Genomic DNA, 22846 nt, shown 5'->3' on the forward strand with positions numbered 1-22846 from the left:
GTCCCTTAGCTGACACCCACAAATGAAACCCACAGTATGTTCACTGGATCTTCTTGTAAAACTTTTTTGGAAACATAGTACGTTTGTAATATGCACCAAAGTATCATAACATGGGAAAGGCTCCACCCACCTGCCTAGGCAAATCGGGGCGAGACAATGGAGCAACATTTTGCATTTGAGATGTCGCAGTGAGACTTTTTACATTGACTATGTACATAATACACTGATGGCAGGGGCAAACCACACAAGGAGCCAACTCTCAGATCTATAGCAGTTAGGGATTCAGTGTTTTGCTCATCAACTCTACCACAGGCTCCAGGAGGCTGAATCAACCCGGGAGCATTTCGATTCCAAGACAACTTTCTGTAAAAGGCCTCCTAAAGCCCTTTGAGACTTTATGTGATATTGGGCTATAGAAACAAAGTTGATTTAACTTGATGGCTGCTCTACCATCCTGAGCCACGCCATCCCCAAATCTGGCTATATTGTTTTCTTTTTTTTAAGAAAAGGGTAATTTGTGTTCTGAGTGTAGTAATGATAGAATGTTTCACAACATTGTGAGAATCCCCTGGTTTGACTTTTTAATCTAAACACAAGTCACAGTTATTGCATTCCACAGACAGAAGGGAAGAAGGGGTCCCTCACCATGCATAGTAAACACGTGTCTTATTCTCACAGGCAGTAATAGTTTCCAATCTGGCACAGGAGAAATTATTTCAGAAGTTTTTTTGACAATGAAAACAGCCTTTGTCTAGGTTTACAGCTTAAGCAGCTTATTTTCATAGTAAATGACGCGTCTCCTCAGGGTTTATCACCGTTTGTGTGAAGCCTTTCATTGGTTATTCTAATAAAGTCATAATACCTGCAACCCATAACAATGCGTTTTAGAAATCTGGGTTTAGACAGATTTCTGTGTTTTTAAAAGCCCAAAGAAGGTGTTGGTTCCTATTTGAGACTGGTGCCATGAATGCGACACACACCTGTCAGTGGCTCTGGGTCGCATCCGTTCGTGGGGGGACGGGGGGGATATGGTATTTTTTAGTGATGTTCCTGATGACCAGGACACACAAGGACAAACAGGACAGGTCTGTCAGTGATAATGAGAATATGCATAACACGCTGTACAGCTTCTAGCTTTGCTCTCACTGTCTGAATAACAACGACCCAGACAGGGGCACAGTCAGCTGTCAGCAGTTATAATGTTATACATATTTCTCAGCAGACATACGGTCACACCTCTCTTTTAAAAACACACACTTTAACTTTCCCACAGTAATCTGGAGTTACACAGTGCACAAAGTAAAATCCATGAACTCTTTATTGGATTATAAACTGTAAAATATGTAAAACATAAAGATAATAAAATATTTACATTAATATAGTGTTAAAATTATTTTTGCAGTTCAAAACAAAGACAAGCTTCAGAGTGAAATGATTTAAAATTCTGTTTAAAAGCAGCAACGGAGATCTGATCTGGATTTGTCCCGCGGCTTCACCGAACACCGTGGGCTCGGTTTGACTTTTCAAATGTCTGGAGCAGTTAGGAGGGTAATGGATGTGACTGAAATTACACACGACAAATCTGACCAATAACATCGGTTTATGCTACTCAGAAAGATAAACTCATAAAAGGAAATAAATGGTTAAAAAACATTTACAAACTAATGTGGAAAGCTTAGAATGTGTGATGACCCACTAGCATGTGGACCGTGTTAGTGTCTCTTTACATTTTCATCTTCATTTCTTTGAGGTCTTCTCCAGCACCCAGTCAATGACCTACAATGCAAAAAAAAAAACATACAAATGGGAAAGAGAACACCTACAACCTCCAAAATCAGGACTAAATTTGTGTGGCATTAATCATGTCAGAATGATCTCATAAACTCCCTCCACATCCCCACACTGCTTTGGGGCAGTTACCTGTTTGACGTTGCTATTTGCCGCTTTCTTCATCTCGTCATTCAGACCTCGAGACGTCTTCAGATCCTGGGATCACACAACAGAAAGAGAGCAGGATGACTCATATTGACACAGAAAAGAGACGGGAGCTTTATTCTGTTCAGTGGGAATCATATGAAGGGAAGATGGAGCAGTTTAGGTTACAACCCCATGAGGAGATGGGGTCTTTGTACAATGCATGTCAGCAAATGGAGCATTTGGGAAGCTTTTCAATTTTGGGTTTACTGTGTTTACAGAGCAATTCTGTAGCAATTATGGTTTACTGTCAAAGCATGTGCATTTCTAACATCTGTCAATGATGTACAAAGGTTTTAGAGGAGGTTCAGTGTCAGAGGAAGGAGAGGAAGGAGAGGAAGGCAAGAGACGATTCAACAATACAAACACAAACCTTGAGATAGAATTTTGAGATATCAAACAATCTTTTACTGCAAGCCTCAAAGCACTTGTGCTCGTCAGTGATCCCATGGTGCTTCAGTGTTTTAGCTACTACTTCCTGGAGCATCTGGGGACAGAAAAACACACATAAAAGATCAACACACACACACACACAGTTGTATAAGTACACTTGTGAAAACACTGAAACTAACTCTGGTTGGTCCAAAATGGTAGCACAGCTTCCCTTTTAGGAAGAGGAAAGTCAAAATGTCCAGAATTTAGTGGATATCCTTACAGAAACACACCTACACACACCTACACACACTTACATTCTCAGTGTATGCTTGAATGTAAAAATAAACAAACATTTTGCAAGTAGTTCTGACACGGGGAAAACATGTTCCTGAAATAAATAGATTTGCCTTTAATCTGTTCACATTGATTGTTCTGAGAAAATGCCATAAATTATTATGAAGAATCATTGGTGCCATCCAGTCTCATGCGGAGGAGAAAGCAGCTTTTAATCTGCGTGCTGAATAAACTGCTGTCATTATTTCTGAATAGGGCCAACTGTTCTTTCCTAAACTCGTGTTTGCACGATAAGCCTGTTTGCATAGTAATCAGGGAACAATTCAAGGTCGGGATGCAGATTGTGCGAGTTGCATGAGAGACAGAGAAAACGGTGCACAGGTGAGTGTGTGTGTGTGTGTGTGCGTGCGCGTCCTCTCACTCTTAACTTGAGCCCACGTACAGTATGTGGCTTGTGCGTATATTTGTACGTAAAAGCTGTGAGTGAAAGCAGGCAGCAGGTGATAAGATAATAGCGATACTTACAGAGCTGCTGCTGCCTCATTATCATGCACCTCACACCTTACAATCCACTATCATCACAGGCACAAAACAAAGCGCTCATTTCGGCTGGAGCTGTTACACATCTCATCTGAAGGAGAGACTATGACTGCGTGTGCGTGTGCGTGTGCGGAAGGGGAGTTCGCACACTCCTTTATTTGGGGTTAGAAACATGGAAACTGATTTAATGTTAATCACAGCCATGCATTTCCTCTTGAGAGAACTTCACATTTGTTGTTGTGTTGTTTTGATGTGTGTGTTAGGGGGCAGGACAGCAGGTAAAAACTACATATTTGTTTATGAGCTCTGAAATCAGACTTGATGAGACTGTATGTGTGTCCTGGTCCATAAATGGGTGACTGAAGATTGAAGACTGAAGACTAGATTTTGATTCCAAATAGCAAGAATTGACTTGAGAATTGAATTATGAGAGACAGAGAAAGAATGCAATTATAATCAAACAGGTGTGCATTCATTTTATACTTCATTATGACTTTAATGTGAACCATTTACTTGTTTGTGAGTGAAATGTTCCATGACGTCACTGTTTGTGTCGAGTGTCCTTCACTGTAAGGATCAGTGGGAATTGAAATATTTTTGAGAGACACCAAACCCTGAAGAAAATGTAATAAAAGGCCTCTAAAATCAGTCCAGAAGAGTGTTCTCTGTTCACACTCTGAGCCTCAGCCAGAAAGGCTTCTGCATTTAAATGCTCTACAAATTTCAAAGTGAGCTTCACATGCTGGGCTGCTGTCTTGTTTCCAGGGTAACAAGGTTTTAAGTTTGTTGTTATCTTTAGAAGAAAAAATAGAGAGAGGATGAAAATGGCCTCTGTAAGTTACATCATGCAGTAGTGACAGTACAATGTGAACATAATTCATCAAGGACTGGTTTTTATTAATTGCCCCATCGCATGTGTGTGTGCTGTTTAGTATTCACCTTCATCATCATGGTGCACCCTTCCTCAAATCAACATCAAATTATGAGTCACACATCCTTTTTAATCAGCGTGAAATACGACGAACTCAGCTCCGATTCACTTTCTCAAATGTTAGTGACAAGTGTGAAATAAATAAATAAGCAGTGGTTTATTCACACACATACACACACTCACCCTGTTGTGTTTCTGGGAGCGGGATTCTTTGGCAGATTTGTCCTCGGTTTGGCTTTTCTGCTGCAGGGGTTTGGGTTTGTCTCCTGAGGGCAGATTCACCAAACCTGGGAAGGAGCGTCAGGAAAACTGCATCAGGCATTTGAGTCATGAACACATCAAAATTCTTTTCTCTTTCCCATGAGAGGGACGACGTATCTCCACATTGAGAACATATCCAGTATGATCCACAAATAGTGCCAATGTAGATTGATCTTTGCGCAGAGTGATTGCTATTGATTTGAGGAGGGGGAACATCTCTGTGAATCGCCTCACCCAAGGTTTCTTCCATTGTTTCCTCCTTTCCTTGCTTTTCTAACAAGTTTAGACACCCACCCCAGTTTGAGCGTGTAGCCGTCTATATAATCCAACCATTAATATTGCGGTAAACATAAGGCCTATAACTAAATAAGAACTATGATTCCCTTGTTGTTTGTTGTACCTGTGGCTGTCCGTCCCACAGCTGCAGAAGGAACGGATGAGGAAGACACAGACTGGGATCTGTGCGGCTGCTGTCGGAGTGACCTCAGGGACGGGTGTGTCCCACTGCTGTTGCTGCTCTGAGAACACAGAGAGTCACTGCTCTCTGACTTTACCAGTCTAGATCATGCAAAGACACATACAGTAGTTACACGTTAGTAATTGTAAATGACACTGTGCCATGTCTGACCATGTACCAGACGGTTTGCTTTACTCTTCTCGTTGCTAGATCAACAAAATTGGTGGCAAAGGGCAAGAGGGGCAGAACATTCCAGCCGCTCCATTAAGCATCTCTTCTGCCCGATCAGCCAAAAGATGAAAAGAGTCTCACTTGCTCCTAAAGTTTCATTTTCTGACAGTCCTGTTCCAAAAGCCTCCCATCCACATTCATTTGGAGACATTTTCCACACCCCTCTAATGCAAGAATGGATGGAAAAGAGGAACAATCACACCCCATGTATATACCTTTTGCGAGGATATCCACCACCGACATCAGTGTCCCAGGATCTGCGTTTTAGGCGTGCAACATCAGCATTCTGCAGCATCTCCCCGTCAGGCACGCTTCCTGGTTCTGACATCACGGCAGGCGAGGGAGCAGGACTGAGGGCAAACGGGAGGGCACATGGCTCCTTGGAGCAGGTAGTTTGGGTCTCGTACCGGATCAGACGGGTCTGGAGCCTTACAAAGGTCTGATCTCGGTCCAGGGACCTCTGGTTGTCCAGGCAGAACCTAGTTAAACCCATGAAACAGTATGGTGAGTTCCCACTAGCTCACTAAATCTAGAACTGTGAGAATTCAACAATTCTTCTTCATTCAACACAGCCTAATTTTTTATCAGAGGATCACTCCTGAGATAATATGAAATACCAGTTGCCAGTACGCTCCATGTATCTGTGCCTGTGAATTGTTTGGTGGAACTCACTCTATGCCATGGAAGCGGGAGGTCACAGCCTTGTTGAAGGGCATCTGGCTGACTTTTCTGGGAGACAAATCCGGTGACAACTGAAATGCATTACCGCCTCTGAACAAAGAGACAGAAAGAGCAAGAAGAGAAATAATGAAACGACTAAATAGCTTTTCAAAGACAATTATGTTTTGCCATCAATTTAACGTCGTCTTTGTGGAATAATGAAAACAAATTTCACAATTTCAAACGGGTATATTTTCCGCTGACAAAATCATTATGAGCACTAATTGATGACTGCTCCACTCCAGGGTAATGTTTTGTTCCCCATCAAACTCATTGTTTGTCTCTAAAGGTTGTAAACTCACTATGGAAAGGTAATGAACATAATGAAATGCCCAACACAGCTCATTAACTGTGTTTCTCACCCAGAACTATCTCAGAAACAAACTTGTGAAAACCCACACAGAAAATGTGCATTTGAAAATCTGAATATGGATTTTTGTTCTACACCAAGCCAGTTGTCTGGTTATGCAACTTTCTGTGAATACAGATTTGAACATTCTTAGTTTATTGCCACCTTATGCCCTCTACACCTCACAGAGTAAAGCAACAGATGGTTTTAAAGACAGAAAGGCAGTTTAATGTGGTGGGAGAGACAGCTTTTCCTCAGTGTGCCTATGTTGTACATGTTTACGTCTGTGTTGTGTATTAAGTTCAGCTTGCATGGCTTTATTTATGTGGATATGAAAACTTTGGATATGTTCACTTAGGAAAATACATAATTCAGTCCGGGGCGGTGATATCTGATGTCAAGGTGCCACTCACTATAGAGTCAGAAGAGATGATTGAACCTACCCTCTGTGGACGGCAAGGGGTTGTAGCTCTCCTGTAGGTTCGCCGTCAGATGTAAAGTGTTTTAGAAGTTCTCTGGCGTCGAGTAAAGCAGAGGGGCCCTTCTGAATGTCTTTAGGACCCAGCAGGCTGTCACTGGAGCCAAACCTAAGCAACAAAAAAGGTATAGATCAGAAACAGCATCTTAGAAAATACACAGAAGTGTTGTCAGATGTCTCTTCAAGCAGGGATTCATTGCCCAGGGGATTGTGAGTCAAGGAGATTGAACACTTAAGGGAGACAGGATACAAGGACGACAAAGACTTGGATAAACTATAGCTTGTAACAAAGAAAATATACAGCTTGAAACAAATGATGAGTTACAGTAAATAGTTGTTGATAACTTAATAACATTTATTCAGCCAAGTGACCTGCTCTTCTGTTGTCTCCTCTGTAGGTTCTCTATGTTATGAAGGACGGTCCTCTCTGGCCAGTCTGACTGTGGGAAGGAACTGCTCTGGAAATCTACAGTGAGAGAGAGAGAGAAAACAACAAAGTTTAGTATGTAGGAAATTCAATAAGGGTTTAATTGGGGCTTCATTTGGAAATATGACCAATGTGTGTGTGTGACTGCAGTGCCATGATTACAAATATGATCAGCGGAGTAACGGTCTTGTATTTTTCCTCCTGGAAGTTCAATTAAAATGCCTCAGTCTAGACTTAAAGATGTATTATGTTGATCAGCATCGTTGTGCACACTGAGAAAAAACAGGTCGTTGCTGTATCTTTTAAATTGATTAATTGATTTATGGGCTAGTTTCAAACAAAGCAAAGAACCTGGCTCCTTTACTAACACCCTTTAACTTTTACTACATGAATCTACTAGAATTAGTAGACGAATAAACTTTTGCCAAATTTGTTTGGGTCAATTTAAGTTGACCTGCAAATCTCAAAATCCATTACCTGCATTGAAGCATGTGAAACTGTGTGAAAATATACAAATACCTTGTGAGAGGAATATGTGATGGGGCATTAGTCATGTTCAAGCACCACAGTGGAGTATCACTTGCTGTAGGCTTCAGACCCTTTCCACTGATATACTGTCTGGCACTGCTCAGCCAATAAGCCCGGGTTCACAGCAGGTGATGTCATTTTAGAGATGGGAACCATCAATCACTTTAAAATGCTGATGGATAACACGGCAATTACAGCATCTCCAGCAGAAAGTAGGATGGAGCATAGAGGGTACATGGAGTTTAGCTATCGAGCTGGGAGATTCATTTTTGACATTATATAGTATAGTAGGTGGCATGGTTATTATAGAACATCACACATGCATTAGCAAGTAAACCTACCTGCTACGATTCTACACACTAACTCTGTCACCATTTAGTTATTCCAGCATTTACTTGAGACTGGGCAAAACACATCCAAGTAGTGGAAGATGGGACCCCAAACAGCATCGAGCCACGACCGACACCTAGATGAGTTTTGGGTGTTTGGTGAGGACACTTGTTAACACTGTTATCTCGAGGAGAACATAAATGTGATGAATTTGGAAAGAGCACGTTTACTGATAGGATGAGGATGTTTCTTGCACGCAATGACCCGGGGCTGCCAGTGTGTTATATAGAGAGATTGAAGCTGAAGCTCTCCGCCAGCAGTTTGACAGCCCACACAAAGTCATTCATGCCTTTAAGCAATGCAGACATACAAATGCAAAATACATGCCTGATGCACTGCAGAGTCTATTTGTTACAGTACTAAGCAGCATTTCCATCTCCGGAGCAGAGAATACGCTTGGATTTTGGATAAATAACCTGATTTGTACCACCATGTATCGATGCATGTTTATAAATCACCATTTGAGCACTCCCGTCTTGCTTCTTACACACTTCCAGCATGTCCCTTATGTTAACATCATGGAGAAGAAGCTAACTTTGGAACGTCTGTAAAGATGTTCTCTTCTGTTAGGACATTTTTAAGTGCTGTGTTGTGCTTAAAAATGTTTTTGCTAATTGGCCCATTTGTTACAGTTCATTTCAGTCTGACAAGTAGCTGGCTCACTGACACATCTCAGTCCACTGCCTGAGCTCATGTCCGTACAGCATTATGAGACCACTGAGTAACTCATAGCATCTTATGCCCAATATTCCAACAATACTGCAAGTCTTGAAGTGGACTGCATTATAATGAATTATCTGATGGTAATTCTCTGCATCTGTTGTCAACTATTGTATTTCAAGGGCTTTTTGTAAATTCCATAATTTCTGTGGGAAGAGCTTCATGCATACAACATTTCCATTTATATGCATTCTTATTATGTCAAATTGATTAGTATCATAAGGTTATGCTGAGCCTAGCAGGCTTACAAGTGACCTGACCACCCACCTCATTACATTGCTGTTGGATGAGTGAGTGGATGTTATTATACAACTGAATGCACTCAATATCACAGGATGATCTTGGAAGTGCAAATTTCCATTGTGCATACACACTTTCTGTCTCTTTCCTGGACTCTACCTGACATTGTGGCTGTGTTCTCCTGGTTCTCTGTCAGACAGCACGCAGCATATGACAGAGTCATCTTCACACATCGTTCCCTGGCCACACCCAGCAGGACCTTCAGGTCATTGACTGGTATTCTAGTTGTACTCCTTCGTTTCTGCTGCCCTGGACACACAAACAGACACAATTTTCATTCGTTTTAGAATTTGTTTTATCTTTGCAGTAGCATATCCTTTGTTTAATATAAGACTAAATCCATGATGCTTGGAAGCAGGGTTTTAATTTTACTCTTCCAGTTTGTGTGTCCCACTTTTCCCTCTCCTGACGACATCAAACATGGACATTTTCTCACCAGAAATCGGGGGGATTAGTGGCACCTGGTTTAGGGAATATGGCGTTCTTTGCCATGGTTATTCCCTGGGTTCTTCACTTATAAAGCAGGTGTATTCTTACATATAATCCTGCCTTGTGCATCTTAAAAAATGTTGGTAGAATAAACATTCTGCAGACATTTTAAAGGTAAAAACTCAAAGTGGGCAAATTAAAAGTAGAAAATATTTATACTATATGTCCAAATGTGAAACTAAACATTTACAACTTCATCACACCAAAGCCCCATTATTATTGCAAGTAAAAAAAAAACATTTTAGTATTTTTATCTTTAGTTCTTTAGTTTATGTCATTGTGTTGGAAATGGAGAGCTACATATTCAGAAAATCTCTAACTGTGAAAAAAATGACAGACCTACATTCACACAGCATCCATGCAAATCATCATACAGATGCAGAGACACACAGACCACTGACAGCAGGAACATGCACGGACACACATGCACACACTCCTCACTCATCTTACTTTTGACTGTGCTTCTAACTTTCCCAACTTTAGAAGTACATGCTTTTTTCCGAATGTAATGCCAACTCAGGACATATCTGGTTGAATTTCATTAAGGTCTGTGGTCTGTCAGAACTCTGCTCAAAGCCTTCTCAAAGAACGGCCCTCTTGCCTCGCCTCTAGTGACCACTCAAGAATTTCACTGCACTCTCTTTAATCTGGCTCCACTCCGCTGGTGTTATACTATCTTAGACTGCCAAGGGGACAGGGGACAGGGGACATTATGTGTGATTGTAAAATAATGATACCCCTACAGAGCCTTTCCGTGCACCAGCCTGTGCCGTGGCACAAAGAGAGCTACAGTAAATGTTTTAACTAGCAACACTTCAGGAAGGCAGTTCATCAGGGCAAGAGTTCAGATGATAGTCTCTCATCAATTTGACTTTGTCTCAGGTTATGTCTTGGAGGGATAGTCGATTTAAATTGAATTTACATTAAGTACATCTGCTGAGGACTGCTATGTATCCTCTGGTGAAGAGAATGAATCATGACCCTCCAACAGCACAATGTTTCATTCAAATTGATTCAATGAATAAATGCATTAAGCAATGCATTAAGTGTTTTATGCATTTCTTATTCCCCTCTCAAATGGAATGGAACAGGTGAGATGAATTCACACTCATTACATTTTAAATTATATAGATTTGTGTTTCTTTCCTCATCAAGACATTAAATAACAAATATCAGGTCATAATGGTTGTGTTGAGCAGTGTGTGTGTGTGTGTGCCTGTCTCAACATTTACTCAATCACCAAACAGTGTCCCTAACGCACACAACAAGGGATAAGACCGATAAAGCATTCACAAGAATTCAGTCTGTTGAATAAGAAATCTGTTCCCATAACAGCTTTCTACCCTAATCTCTTCCTTGAAAAGTTGCTTCTACTGCTTGGGGACATAACTCTTTTATTGGCATATCTTAGTTTATGTTTCTGTGCAGCAGGTTTATTCTGGTTATTACCATACAATCAATTAATAAAAGCCCAGAAATTCTAGTAAAATACATTAAAAACAGCAATCTGGCTGAAATGTGACTACAACCATGTCCAATCATCAGCTACACTTTAGCATAACTACTGCTCATTATCCTGAACTGAACATTATCCATAAAATGTGCAACTTCTACACTTCCTAATTTCTATTTAATTCTTAAATCCAGAACTTACTGATAACTTCCTTTATAACAAGCATCTGGGCCTGGGTTACCAGCCTCTCTCTCTTCAGCAGGTCCTCTCCCTGGAAAGAGGGCAGGCAGTGGAGAATACTGCCATCAGCATCTCCTGGTTAAAGAGAGAGAGCGAGAGACACAAGGTTTATTTAGAATGATTCGGTCATTTTGAGTATCAGTACAGGATTACAGTCCATAATAAAATCACCACATGTAAATTATTTGGCCTGGAGCTTGTAGACTGGAGTAGAAACTTCACTAATGGGATTAGAGGTCAGGGCCAATCTGGAGATCAGTATTTTATTTAATTTTGTTATGTAATTTGAATAATTACTATTCACATAATCATCATTATTACATAAACTTTTAAAATCATCCCCCAATTTATATTCCAATCTCAAATTGAAAATAAACGGTTCTAATACATGGCTTCTATTCCAAGACCTCAGCAGGCAAAATACACCTGACACTCATCCAAAAGGCTTATGCTGGTATGTGAGGAGTTGCACAAGCCTTTCTTCAAATTATGTACAAACCATTTGCTCTGCAGCTTAAAACTTCTGCGTTTTGGTAAAAACTCTGCAGGGTCATTAAAGAAGAAGTAGTAAGGGACACTTTTATAGTGTTGCTCTAAATCTTGAAACTATTTTTAAAAACATCTCCTGAAGGTTGCATAAAATGTTAACAGCAGCTGGATGCTCAGGAGGAAACCACACAGTTAATCTCTTGAATACCATATAAAACCAAAGAACACCAAGGACTTTGGCTTTTAGTTATGGAACAACACAAACGAGAGTGCAGTGAGCAGAGCGATTTGAAAAATATAGCCACACTTATGTGATGCAGGTTGGGCTGCAGATTTACTTCATCCATCTATACAGTCACTCCATTTCTGAACCCACTTATTCCTCTCCAAATAACAGAGCATGTCCGTTTCGGTGACAAGGATGAAAAATTCCTCACCAGAGCATCCTGTCTTAGCAGTGAAAAGAGGAGCCTCAGCTAAAGTGAAGGCAGAGGGACATGTAGCTCTAAAAAAGGAACTCAGGAGTCAGGACCAATAGTGTGGAAGCCCGTCGGCTTTTGTCACATATACTTGGCTGATGAATAACGATAGCCACTTGACAGAGTATTGCTGTCATTAGAGATCCCATGCCAAACAAGAAGAGAACAGGAGCCAAGGACGACGTGATTTCTTTACAGATTAGAAGACGAGGCAACAAATGTCTGCCGTGAATTCCCAAAGCTCCAAATACTGATTCAAATATTAATGTGCTACATAGAGTTGATTAAAAGTATCAGGAGAAAGGGATTGGGTAAAGGAATTTTCTTCGAAGCCATCATCCATCACTATTTTGCATCTACATTGTAATTCATTGGAGCTAACATAATAAAAACAAGCAAGATATATACTCCTGAATAAAGATAATATACCTGATGAAGACAGAGATTTCTCTCTCAGCAATCCGATGACTGTTGCCATGGTAGCTGCTCCGTTGATTTGACTGGCCGAGTTCAACATCCTCACCCTGCAGGCTCCACACCCGATGTCATCCGAGCCCTGGACCAGCAGCAAGTAGTGAGTACGCTCCCCTTTCAACTCCACATCAGGGACTACAGGGTAAACCAGAAGGGACAGAGATTAATTAAAGAGTAATATACGAAATGTGCTTCTTCTGTGGAGGCTTTCTTTTATTGATCTTTATCAAATGATTCAGGGTAGACATTTTCCAACTTTCCCAGGTGAAATCAAATGTCCTGCAATTTACAAAACCCAGCACCACATTAAAGGTGTCTGTTACCGGCCTTAGTCAGCGTTTGCTTTGAAGACCTGTTTCAGTTTGACAGTAAACTGGGGGATGTTTTAAACTGCTCTTGGCTCACATGTGTCCCTAATCAGTAACAATAACATCCAAGCTAATCCCATAGAGTCTGTGTATCTAAATAGGAAGTGTTGCTTGCTCTACTTTGAGCATTTGCCTCTGAACTCAACCGTCTCTCTGTCTGTCTCTCTGAATCATATTGTGATTATATCAAAACATTTCTACTTTAATACATCTTAAAATCTTCGTCTTCAGCAGCAGTCTAATTTCCTCCAGGGTATGGATGCAAGTTGTCTTTTCAAATCTTTCCTGATTATTACCAGCAGTATTTTCCATACTGATTCAGTCTCACCTCTGAATGTACCATCCCACACAGCTTTACCATCTATATTTATGTCATCCTTGTTACCAACATATCTCTCCATATGGAAAGTGATGTGGCTTTTCTCCAGTGTTGTCCAAAGGTCATCAATTTAACAAGGTAATGCTGAAGAATGCCTTACTTGGTAGAGACTTTGGTCTCTTGGCCACACATTCTCTCCAGCGCTGGGAGCCGAGTTGGTTGGCTGGGCTCTGGGCAATTGGACTGATTATACACGACAGGCTGAACAATGCTCCGACCTACAAACATACACACAAATATCCACACATTACACAAACACACAAAGTCTCCTGTTTTTCTATATCAAAACACTGTCATGCTCATTGAATTTGATTATACTCAATTATATTTTTCTATATTTGCTATAATGGAATGTCTGATTGTTGATTGTTTTGGGGCCCATACCTTTCCATGCAGTGACCTCAGCTGGTCCAACAGTAGTTTAGCTTTCACTGACTTTCGAGACAAGCCTCTGTACGTCAGAATTAAGGAACAATACAGGAATAAGGGGTAGAGGGGTAGAGGTCAGAAATCACATCTGTGTAAAAAACACAACAGTATGTTTTCTAATATAGTTTATATAATTTGTACAATTCATTGCCAATGATTTACTTGTTCTTTTCACCACATTCTCACAATTTACTGCAGCAAATATCTTTACCTGTTTCAAATAAACCAAATCTATATGATATTTGTATGTGACTTTATGTTTTATTATATGACGATTAATATGTTTGCATCTAGGTCATATTGCACACACCACACACACACACACACACACACACACACACACACACACTGAATGAGGATACAGTTCCAATTTGGTACTGGACATTAGGAAGTTGGGCAGGTCTGACACGGTGACAAACTGAACCAAATCTAAAACTGGTCTGTAATAATGGAAGACCTGCAAAAACACGAGACAGACGGGGTGGGGAAGATAGAAGACAGAGAGCATGGAAGAGAGAGGAAGTCGAGGGAAAACAAGAAGAAAACAACACAATTAGGGTCAGTACACAGAAGTGTATTTCACAAGCAACAACAAACTGTGGCTGCTAAGGCAGCAGCGTTTTCAGTTGGAAACGGTCCATTAAGTGGTGGAATCAAGTTCAAACTCCAGTGTTGTCATGCGTGCATGAAGTGTCCTTAAAAGTCACTGAACCCTCAGCAGTTACAAGGGTGGTTTTATGAAACAGACTCTAAAATCTGACCTCCCTTGGTTCCCAATCTGGATTTGGCTCTTCAATTGCACAGTCAGCTAAAAAACGTGTACATGTTTACATGTCCTTGAGTGTGAAGAAAGGGAGACGAGTAGAGAGTTGGTTCCATCAGTTAGAAAATACATTTTAAAAGAAGGAAAAGTGACTGTGACAGGGTCTCTGTGTGCTACCAAACATAAAGAATGGATGTCATATTAAATTTGTTCAGATTGATGTGAGATACAATCTAACAAGACCTTTGCAATATGGAAAATGTGATACTCCTCGGTGTTCAAAATCCACTGCCCTTTCACTGCAACGCTTCAGCGAGCAAATTATGAATCAGAAGATGTAGCCTAGTAAAGTAAAGCCTAGTAACTGTGAGCATAACAGAATTGTTCCCATTTTTGTCATGTGCACACATCTTAACATTTGATGACGTGGTCCAGATAACACCATCTTGACCTCTAATAAATCCATTAACAGCACATTCTCTTTTATACAAAGGCAGCAACACAACATCAATAAGATATGTGTTATTTTTATAGTATCACTGGAATGTACTGAGCATCGTCATTGTCTTTATGTCTAAGTTTTTAATATCAAGGATCATAAAGGAATTGGAATGAGGACTTTTTGTGTCAGGACATTTCCATTCCACTATAAAAAGGAGATTTGTATCAGCCCTCTATTGGTCTGAAAGCTGACGAAACACTGGCTGCAATGCTAAAAAGCTGTCCTATGTATTATTTAAAGTTTTTGCCTTTTTACTTACCAAATTATGCCAGTAAAAAACAGTGTGTGAAACCATAATTACTATTTGGGTGCTTGATGTATGACATACAGCAAATGATGTGCCCAGAGGGTCTCTCTAATGGATAGCACATTCACATATATGTCACTTTGAACAAATATCTCGGGTTTAGTGTTTGCACAGCACAGCGTGGCCATGCAGCCCACTGAGGCTGTGGCATTTGTGTGTGTGTGTGCGTGCGTGTGCGTGTGTGTGTGTGTGTGTGTGTGTGTGTGTGTGTGGCGAGTCCAACTAATTACTAAGTCCATTACTCCTGGCAATGTGAAGGTCTAATAACTTTTGTTATAGCATTGTGTAGAGGGCATAACTCATTATATAGTCAGTTGTCCCAGGAGTGTGGAGATGTGATAGTTTTGTTGTCCTCTTGAGCTTTTTTCTTTTATTGTGTGCTAAGACAATCACCACCATCTGCCTCACTGTATTGGGATCTGATGAGATTTACACACACAAACACACCGCAGCTATGGAACTTTGCTGTGTTAGCTTATTAATGAACAGATAACAACGAAAGCAGACTCGGCAGACAACCATTAAAATAAACGCACGAAAGCAGTGCTTATTAAATCAACCACTCCATACCTCACCTGAAAAGCTAACAATGCAATGAAAATGTAAAAGACAGCAAAGTGTGTATATGTTTAATGCGTACTATAGTCGCCCTCTGTGTGTGTTTGTGTTCTATGGACCCCATATCAGACAATAACTCTTTACTTGGGTGCAGCTCCTGTGTGATTTCCACTGCTTTACGGTCATTAATCTACATTAGAAAAATCATTACAGTACCATACAAGACCAAGGGTCATAAAATACCTTGCCTCACAAATACAAAGGGTTTACTACCAATGCATAAACACACTCATGCACGTGCCCGCACACACACACGCACTCACAGCTCACACACACACATAGCCAAATCCTATGCTATCACAGTGAGAGATGGGTTGTATTACCGTCACCCTTGTGATATAAAAAGCTCCCCAGATATAATCTCAGATATTTATCTCGGAGTCGATGGGAGTCTTTGCAGCAGTGGGGGGATTAGTCAACAATTAAAAAAAATAAAGAGCTATATTCTGAATAAATTAATGCTGGGATTTCATTAAAAAAAGGACAATTTTCAATTTTTTATCCGACAGTTCCTATTGGTAAATCATCATTAGTTTATAAGATTTGCGTCAGCTTGAAAACTAATAAATGTTTGGCCTGAATTAAGCCTAGACAAAAAAGACTTTCAGCACTGCCACATTCACTTGTAGCACACCACCTATTACTGCTTTTTAGAAGTTAAATAAAAACATTGTGGGGCTTTACCCTAATAACTACATTAAAGCACTGAACAATAGAAGAAGGGTGCACACCACAGGAAACTATTTACAGTACATCTGCAGTTCATACATGCCGAGTGTCACTGTTGTGCCCTGTGTCAGTCAGTCTTTCTCGATGAAATGTTAAACATATACAGTATTCTTATGCTGTGTGGAGGCTCGGAGGTCATCAGAGGTGCAAGACGCCCCCACATTCCTTTGGTAGATACAATGAGGCAGATTTATTTGACTTGACAATCCCTCTATCACAGCTTTCTCAGTTTGAGCAAAAGGCAACCAGGAAGGGATCCATTTCAAATTGCCTGTTTTAAGCTCTTAGAAATCATTGCGAAACTACACCGTGTAGGCAAGGAAAAAGTTCAAAGGGAGTAAAAAAAATACAGATCTGATTTGTCCCTTTCCATGTCATCTCAGGCAAAAAGGCTTTTAGAATGCTCATGAAACGGAACTACTTTCTCTCCTGTGGTTGGCTGTGCTCTGCCTGTGGCGCTCTGGCAGGAAACTCCTCGTGCCACTGTGGGGCATTTGCTGGCACGCCGTACAGCACAGCTTTGCCAGCGAGGAACATCGAGGAGATAATGAGGTGAATGTTGAACACAGTGCAACAGGCTTCAAAAAAACACACACAAAAAGCTGCCTGGGGTGTTTGGGTGAGTTTGACCAAAATGTTATGCATCAATAACATTTATCAATAGTACACATGATGGTGTGTGAGATTACAACACAGTGGCATCTGGTATGATGGCAAGAGGACAAAGACTAGACTAGAATAGAATATCGAAGGCCTTAAAACTCACCTCAGAGTGAAGTTTGTGGTCTGTGCATGTGTAGGGAGTTTGCAAAAGGCTGGAACCTGTTGGGTGTTGCACAGCGGAACGAAGAGAAAAGCCCTCGAAACGTAGCTCGGACACACACTGAGCCAAAGAGGGAAAATCAAGACAAAGATTAGTGTTCTTACTCTCTTTGATAACGGTAAGTGTTTGCCAGACACATTGTAAACACACACACACACACACATATTCGTTATTATGCTATGAATTGCATGGCAGTAGTAGAGTGGTGGTGGTTGCTCTCAGACAGGCTCTTTTCCCCTTGAGATTTTTTCTTTGTTATTCTGCTCTCCCACTGTGAAGCTCTTACCGACTGCCTGAGCTCACTCACTTCTAAAGGCAGCAGCTCGGGAAAGGTCACCTAAGTTAAGGAGCGGTTGCCTGCTGCCTCGGCATCCTCAAGGTACAACAGGCAGAGCAGAAATGACTGCAGAAAACTGTTTCAAACATGCAGTAACACTGGGAATAAAGCCTGGGATGTGAATTCAACTGTTCGGATGTTGTTAAAAACTTGTGAAGTATACAGGAGCAGATGATCTCAACAGTCACATGTGGCACAGAGTGCAAAAGGTACAGTATTGTTTCACATACAAAAAGAAATATCAACTCCAAGTTAACAGCCTGCTGTGAGAGCACAAGAAGAAAAAGGAAATTGGCCAATTTTACGAGGTACAGAAAGTCCTGCAGCTGCCAGAGTTTTCCCCTAATGAGAAAGAAATACAAGTACAGAAGGTGCAAAGTAATTTCCGGAGACGTGTGGCGATAACAACAAATTGTTGAAATTTTTGTTGAAAGTCTATTTACTTTTGTCACAATTGCTTAGAGCCCGAAAGGTAGCAAATGCAAGGACAAGCAGGAAATATAGTTTGAAAAATAACCTGAAAGGTGTATAGATTCATTTCTCTGATAACGCGAATGAGATTATTATCAATTTCCATTTCAGGTCCTGGGAGGGACAGAACATCACTTCACTTTGCATCTCGGTAAAATTCTCCAATTCTCCTACATCCTCCATCACTTGTGCTTTTATTCTAATTCCTAACCACCAATCAATTGCGGCTGAGTCCTCAGGGAGGGAGGTCAAGCCAGCGGGAGGTCAAGCCAGAGTGGGGCCAGGCAGAGTCGGGGCCAGGTCAGGTCTGCCAGGGCAATGCCAACAAGCCTGAGCTGTTTCCCATAACCCTAGACTGACCTGCAGCCATTCCTATGAATTCATTAAACAGCTGGGAAGAACGGCTTTAACCCCAACTGAGAGAAAGATTCATCCAATTTAAAAGAACGTTCCATGAAAAAAGAAAACTGTATTTTCTGTGCACTCTTTTTAACACACGCGCGCACACGCACAAACACACACACACACACACACACAGTTAAACAGTCATAAGATGAAGTGATATCTTTGACACTTGACACATTTACTTTTAATTTAGCAGGAAACGCTCTCTCTTTAACTGATTTGGCACACATTCCTCAGGCATTCTGCAACAAACACCCACTCAAAAGATTGCCCTACACACACTTTAACAAGCATACGTGAAAATATTAAGACTCATTTCCATTTTTACATTAGATTCATCCCAATCTCCCACGGGATGGAGCTTGTGAAACCAATCATGCAAAAAGAACCGGAGACCAAACTGTTTTCACTTTCCCACTGTCTGATGTCCGTACCTTCTTCTCTTTGACATCCAGGCTTCCTCTCCACAGCTCCCTGTGGTCTATACAGCTGTCCAGGTCAACTGGCTCCACCAGATCAGCACTCAGGTAAATTGCTGCTTTCTGCCACCTAGACAAATTAAAGAAAATACTTTGAAAAAAAAAAGACAACTCAATAAATCATATATTGGTGTAGCCGTTTTTAAAAATGTGCTAAAGAATTTTCTCAGACAAATACTTTGCATGTATATTCGTATGTCATTAAATGGCTTGAAGTCTATATATCATACAACTCAAGGTCATTAACGTCTATAAACCATAGAGGTTACTGACAAAGAAACAGTATCCATGCATATTTGTCTGTAATATTCATCAAAGATGACGCTGTCTCATATTGTCTCTTTTGTAGGCATCTGTCTCTCCCTAGTGGTACAAAGTTGACAGCACACAGTTGACAGCACACAGTTGACAGTGGCTCCTACCTGAAATGTTCTGCAAACAATCATTTGATGTAGTGACATTTCAATTATTTTGAGGCAACTTTGCAATTCAAATGTGACACTATTGAATACGCTCCATTGTGTGCTGTGAATACAGAGAGGTTCTTCTGTGTGTTGTGTGATTCTACAAACACCAATTCTGAAGAAGTTAAAGTCAAATGCAAATAAAAAACAGAAAGCAATCATTTAAAAAACACTCTTTTACCAACACAGAACAAATACAAGGTGATAAACTGATCAGCTTTGTCATTTTTTGTAAATATACACTTGTTCTAAATGTGATGCCTGCAAAAGTTCAGACATTACTTAAGTTGATTAGTTAAACCATTAATCATCTTGTATTTGTACTGTTTTCATTTGTATTTTACGTACTGTCTCAGTTTTGTGTAATACAAGGGAAGGGCTGTTTATGCATTTTAACTCACCCGTTACTGTGCTGTGTGACGACACTTATCTTAGCAGCGTGCCAGCAGACCATGTGTTTGAGGGCCCCCAGAACAGGCAGCAGCTCTTTGAAAGCTGGGAGCTGCTCAGTGTGGCCCAACACAAGCACATCCAGCAGGGCTTTGCCTGGGGAGACAAACGGATAAACCATGGAGGAATGCATTGCAGTATTTTGATTTTCTATGTTCGCACATGTGTATTGGTTTCATAGGGAAATAGTCTACTAAATTGGTGACACCAACTTTTGAAGAAGTAGGCAGAACTGCCCATTTGCAATTCTAAATGTCAAGAGCTGTTGAAGAAAAGGTGAAAACCAGGGGTGATTGCAGCTCCCTGGGGAAGCTAATGTTGAGGAGTGACTGCACTTGAACTCCTGTGGAGTTTCTGTGTGACAAAATGTTCTTCAGAAGGAAGATATATCACCACAGGAGGCAGGCTTCCTAGGAGTTTGAGGAAAAAGCAATCTTTAATTTGCCCAGGGGAGAATAGAATGTATACTTCTACTAGACTACAGCAGACCCAAAACCTAATTGCATCATATGGGACTGGAGATGAAGGTCAGTTGTTTAAATCATTAAACACTTTTTTGCAGACAATAGTCCGACTTGAACTAATGATCTATAATGATGAGGTATAATCCAAGTCTTTCCTGTCCAGCCTCATGCCAACAGAGAGATGTAGTGAAAGCTAGGGAATACACACAATGCTTAAACCTTGTAGCAACGGTTGTATCCATGTAAGTTTCAAGACAAAATACTAAAATCTGCAGAGCTTCTTAAAAATCAACAATCATAGGGTTGTTTTGTTTTCAGCTACACAACATTTAATAAAGCACCTAGAAACCTGACAAAGTAAAATCACACACAATCTCAGTAGTTTGTCCGTCTGATTCTAATGTGGCACAAGTATCCACACAACCTACAGACTCGGCTCATCAGCAATGTATACATGCATATTTACGGAATACTACAGATGCTAAATTGTTCATGTCTCCACAAGAGACATGTACAAAGTGATAGCTTGTCTTATAGCCACAAATTAAACAATATAACATTAAAGGAGAGTGGAGGAGTGGATGACTGCACCTGGTGGTGGGAGCTTGTCTGACAGTAGATGCAGTCCTTCAGCTGCTTCCTCTAACAGCCTGTTCAATAAAGATCAGAGGAGTACAGAGGATCACAATGTCATATGTTTGATTAGTTAGAACACGTGGATGATAACTTATTAGGACACATATATTTGGATTTTTTATATTGACACAGTTTATGTCTGAATAAATCCAATAATTACACTGCAAACTTTGGACATCTAAGATAGACAAAAGTGTTCAACAAGCATAGAGTCTGTCATAAAGCTACAACACGGAGCATGAAAAGATAGCAGATTCATTGCATACAGACAGCATCATGTGTCACTCACTCTGTCAGAGTCGGCTGGTCTGTTTGTTGGTCTTGTCCCTCCTGATTAGTCAGAGAACTGATGCACGCCTCCAGGGCAGTGGGCTTCTCTTCTTCATAATCAGTTTTCTGTTGGCCTGTTCCCAGCTCTTCCCAATCTGAGCTGCAAAACTGAAACCATAAAACAGCATCTCAGCTACTTTTGTATAATTCATACCCTAAATCAATGGCATACTTCAGTTACAGTATGTTCTTCTTGAAGTGTCTGACCTGTGTTGCTCCCTGGTAGGCCTGGAGAGCGAAATGCCACCTCTGACCCGATGGGCTGCCACTGAGAGAACAAGCTGGGGAATGCATACAAAGGGGAAAAGTAAAGGAAAAGTGTGAACCAACAGCAACATCACTGCATCGCCCCCTGCAGACTGACTGTACCTGGAAACACAGGGATCCTTCTGGAGGATTCTCGTCTTGAGATGCGCACCAGTTTGTCATATATCTGCCTTACTGATTCAAGACCTGTGAACAATAACAGACAAACACATACAGAATATAGCTGGTTGGTGCATTTAGATACAAATGAACGCCTTCATGTTGCTTATTCTTTAAAGCTCAGTCAGTAGCCAACACGCAACACCTAGCCGCTTTTTTACTTAAGTCCAACTATATGCTATAGTTTGAAGTTGTTTTGTCGTCTTAGTAAGGTTGTACAGGTTTCCCTTCATTTAAAACTTACTAAATTGATACACGCACAGTTTTTGAGCTCTGTTACAACTCCACATGCTAAGTTTAACTATGTTTAGCAGTAGTAACATTAGCTTACATCAATGTTTTAAACGACAGTAGACACTTACATGTAAAATCTTCGGAAGTAGTTTCCTCACTTTGGCCAAAAGATACAACAAACACATAATGATCCATTTCCTGACTGTTACATTTATGAAGAGCCAAACACTGTTTACTAAATGTGAAATCTCGATGTTAACGATGTGTCAATTTCGCTGCTTATTGTCAAATTTCCCACCAGTTCTTCTTCTTCTGTAGATTTAAAAATGTTTTAAAAGCGCGTCACTGCCATCTACTGGTCGAGCCTGCAGCAATCCCACCTGCACTTTCATTTGCACTTTTGTCGCTTTCCATCACAACAAATCAGCCTCAATATTCCAACACCAGAAATAAATCCCATTAATACACTTTTATTTTGCAAAGCTGCTTTGCATAGCTTTGTTGTGACTTGTTCACACTATAATTCTAGAAATACAAGAAACGAAGCTATAATCAACCCTTCTGCCAGATTACTGATAACATGTGGAATATTTACCGGTACTCCAATTCCAGTATTTGAACTTGAAGTAAAAG

The 22846-nt window shown here is 40.6% G+C and overlaps 1 protein-coding gene across 1 annotated transcript; it reads right to left on the bottom strand.

Annotated features, from left to right (window-relative positions):
* Positions 1-1016: 1016 nt before the first annotated feature.
* mtbp (MDM2 binding protein) lies at positions 1017-22508 on the bottom strand. Its single transcript, XM_076152566.1, has 23 exons — positions 22342-22508; positions 21923-22006; positions 21761-21834; positions 21513-21661; positions 21179-21237; positions 20075-20219; positions 19165-19279; positions 17461-17577; positions 14138-14232; positions 13731-13797; positions 13447-13564; positions 12555-12734; positions 11119-11232; positions 9075-9224; positions 6983-7076; positions 6576-6719; positions 5736-5834; positions 5279-5542; positions 4776-4933; positions 4298-4401; positions 2348-2461; positions 1921-1986; positions 1017-1776 (listed from the first exon to the last, which is right to left on the bottom strand). The coding sequence occupies exons 1-23, from the start codon at positions 22406-22408 to the stop codon at positions 1738-1740; spliced, it is 2616 nt and encodes an 871-aa protein (XP_076008681.1). The 5' UTR covers positions 22409-22508; the 3' UTR covers positions 1017-1737.
* Positions 22509-22846: the final 338 nt, after the last annotated feature.

Source organism: Genypterus blacodes, unplaced genomic scaffold (genome assembly GCF_046128005.1).
Source record: "Genypterus blacodes isolate CSIRO-AG114 ecotype Tasmania unplaced genomic scaffold, CSIRO-AGI_Gbla_v1 ptg000057l_1, whole genome shotgun sequence".
Classification (NCBI taxonomy): Eukaryota; Metazoa; Chordata; class Actinopteri; order Ophidiiformes; family Ophidiidae; genus Genypterus; species Genypterus blacodes.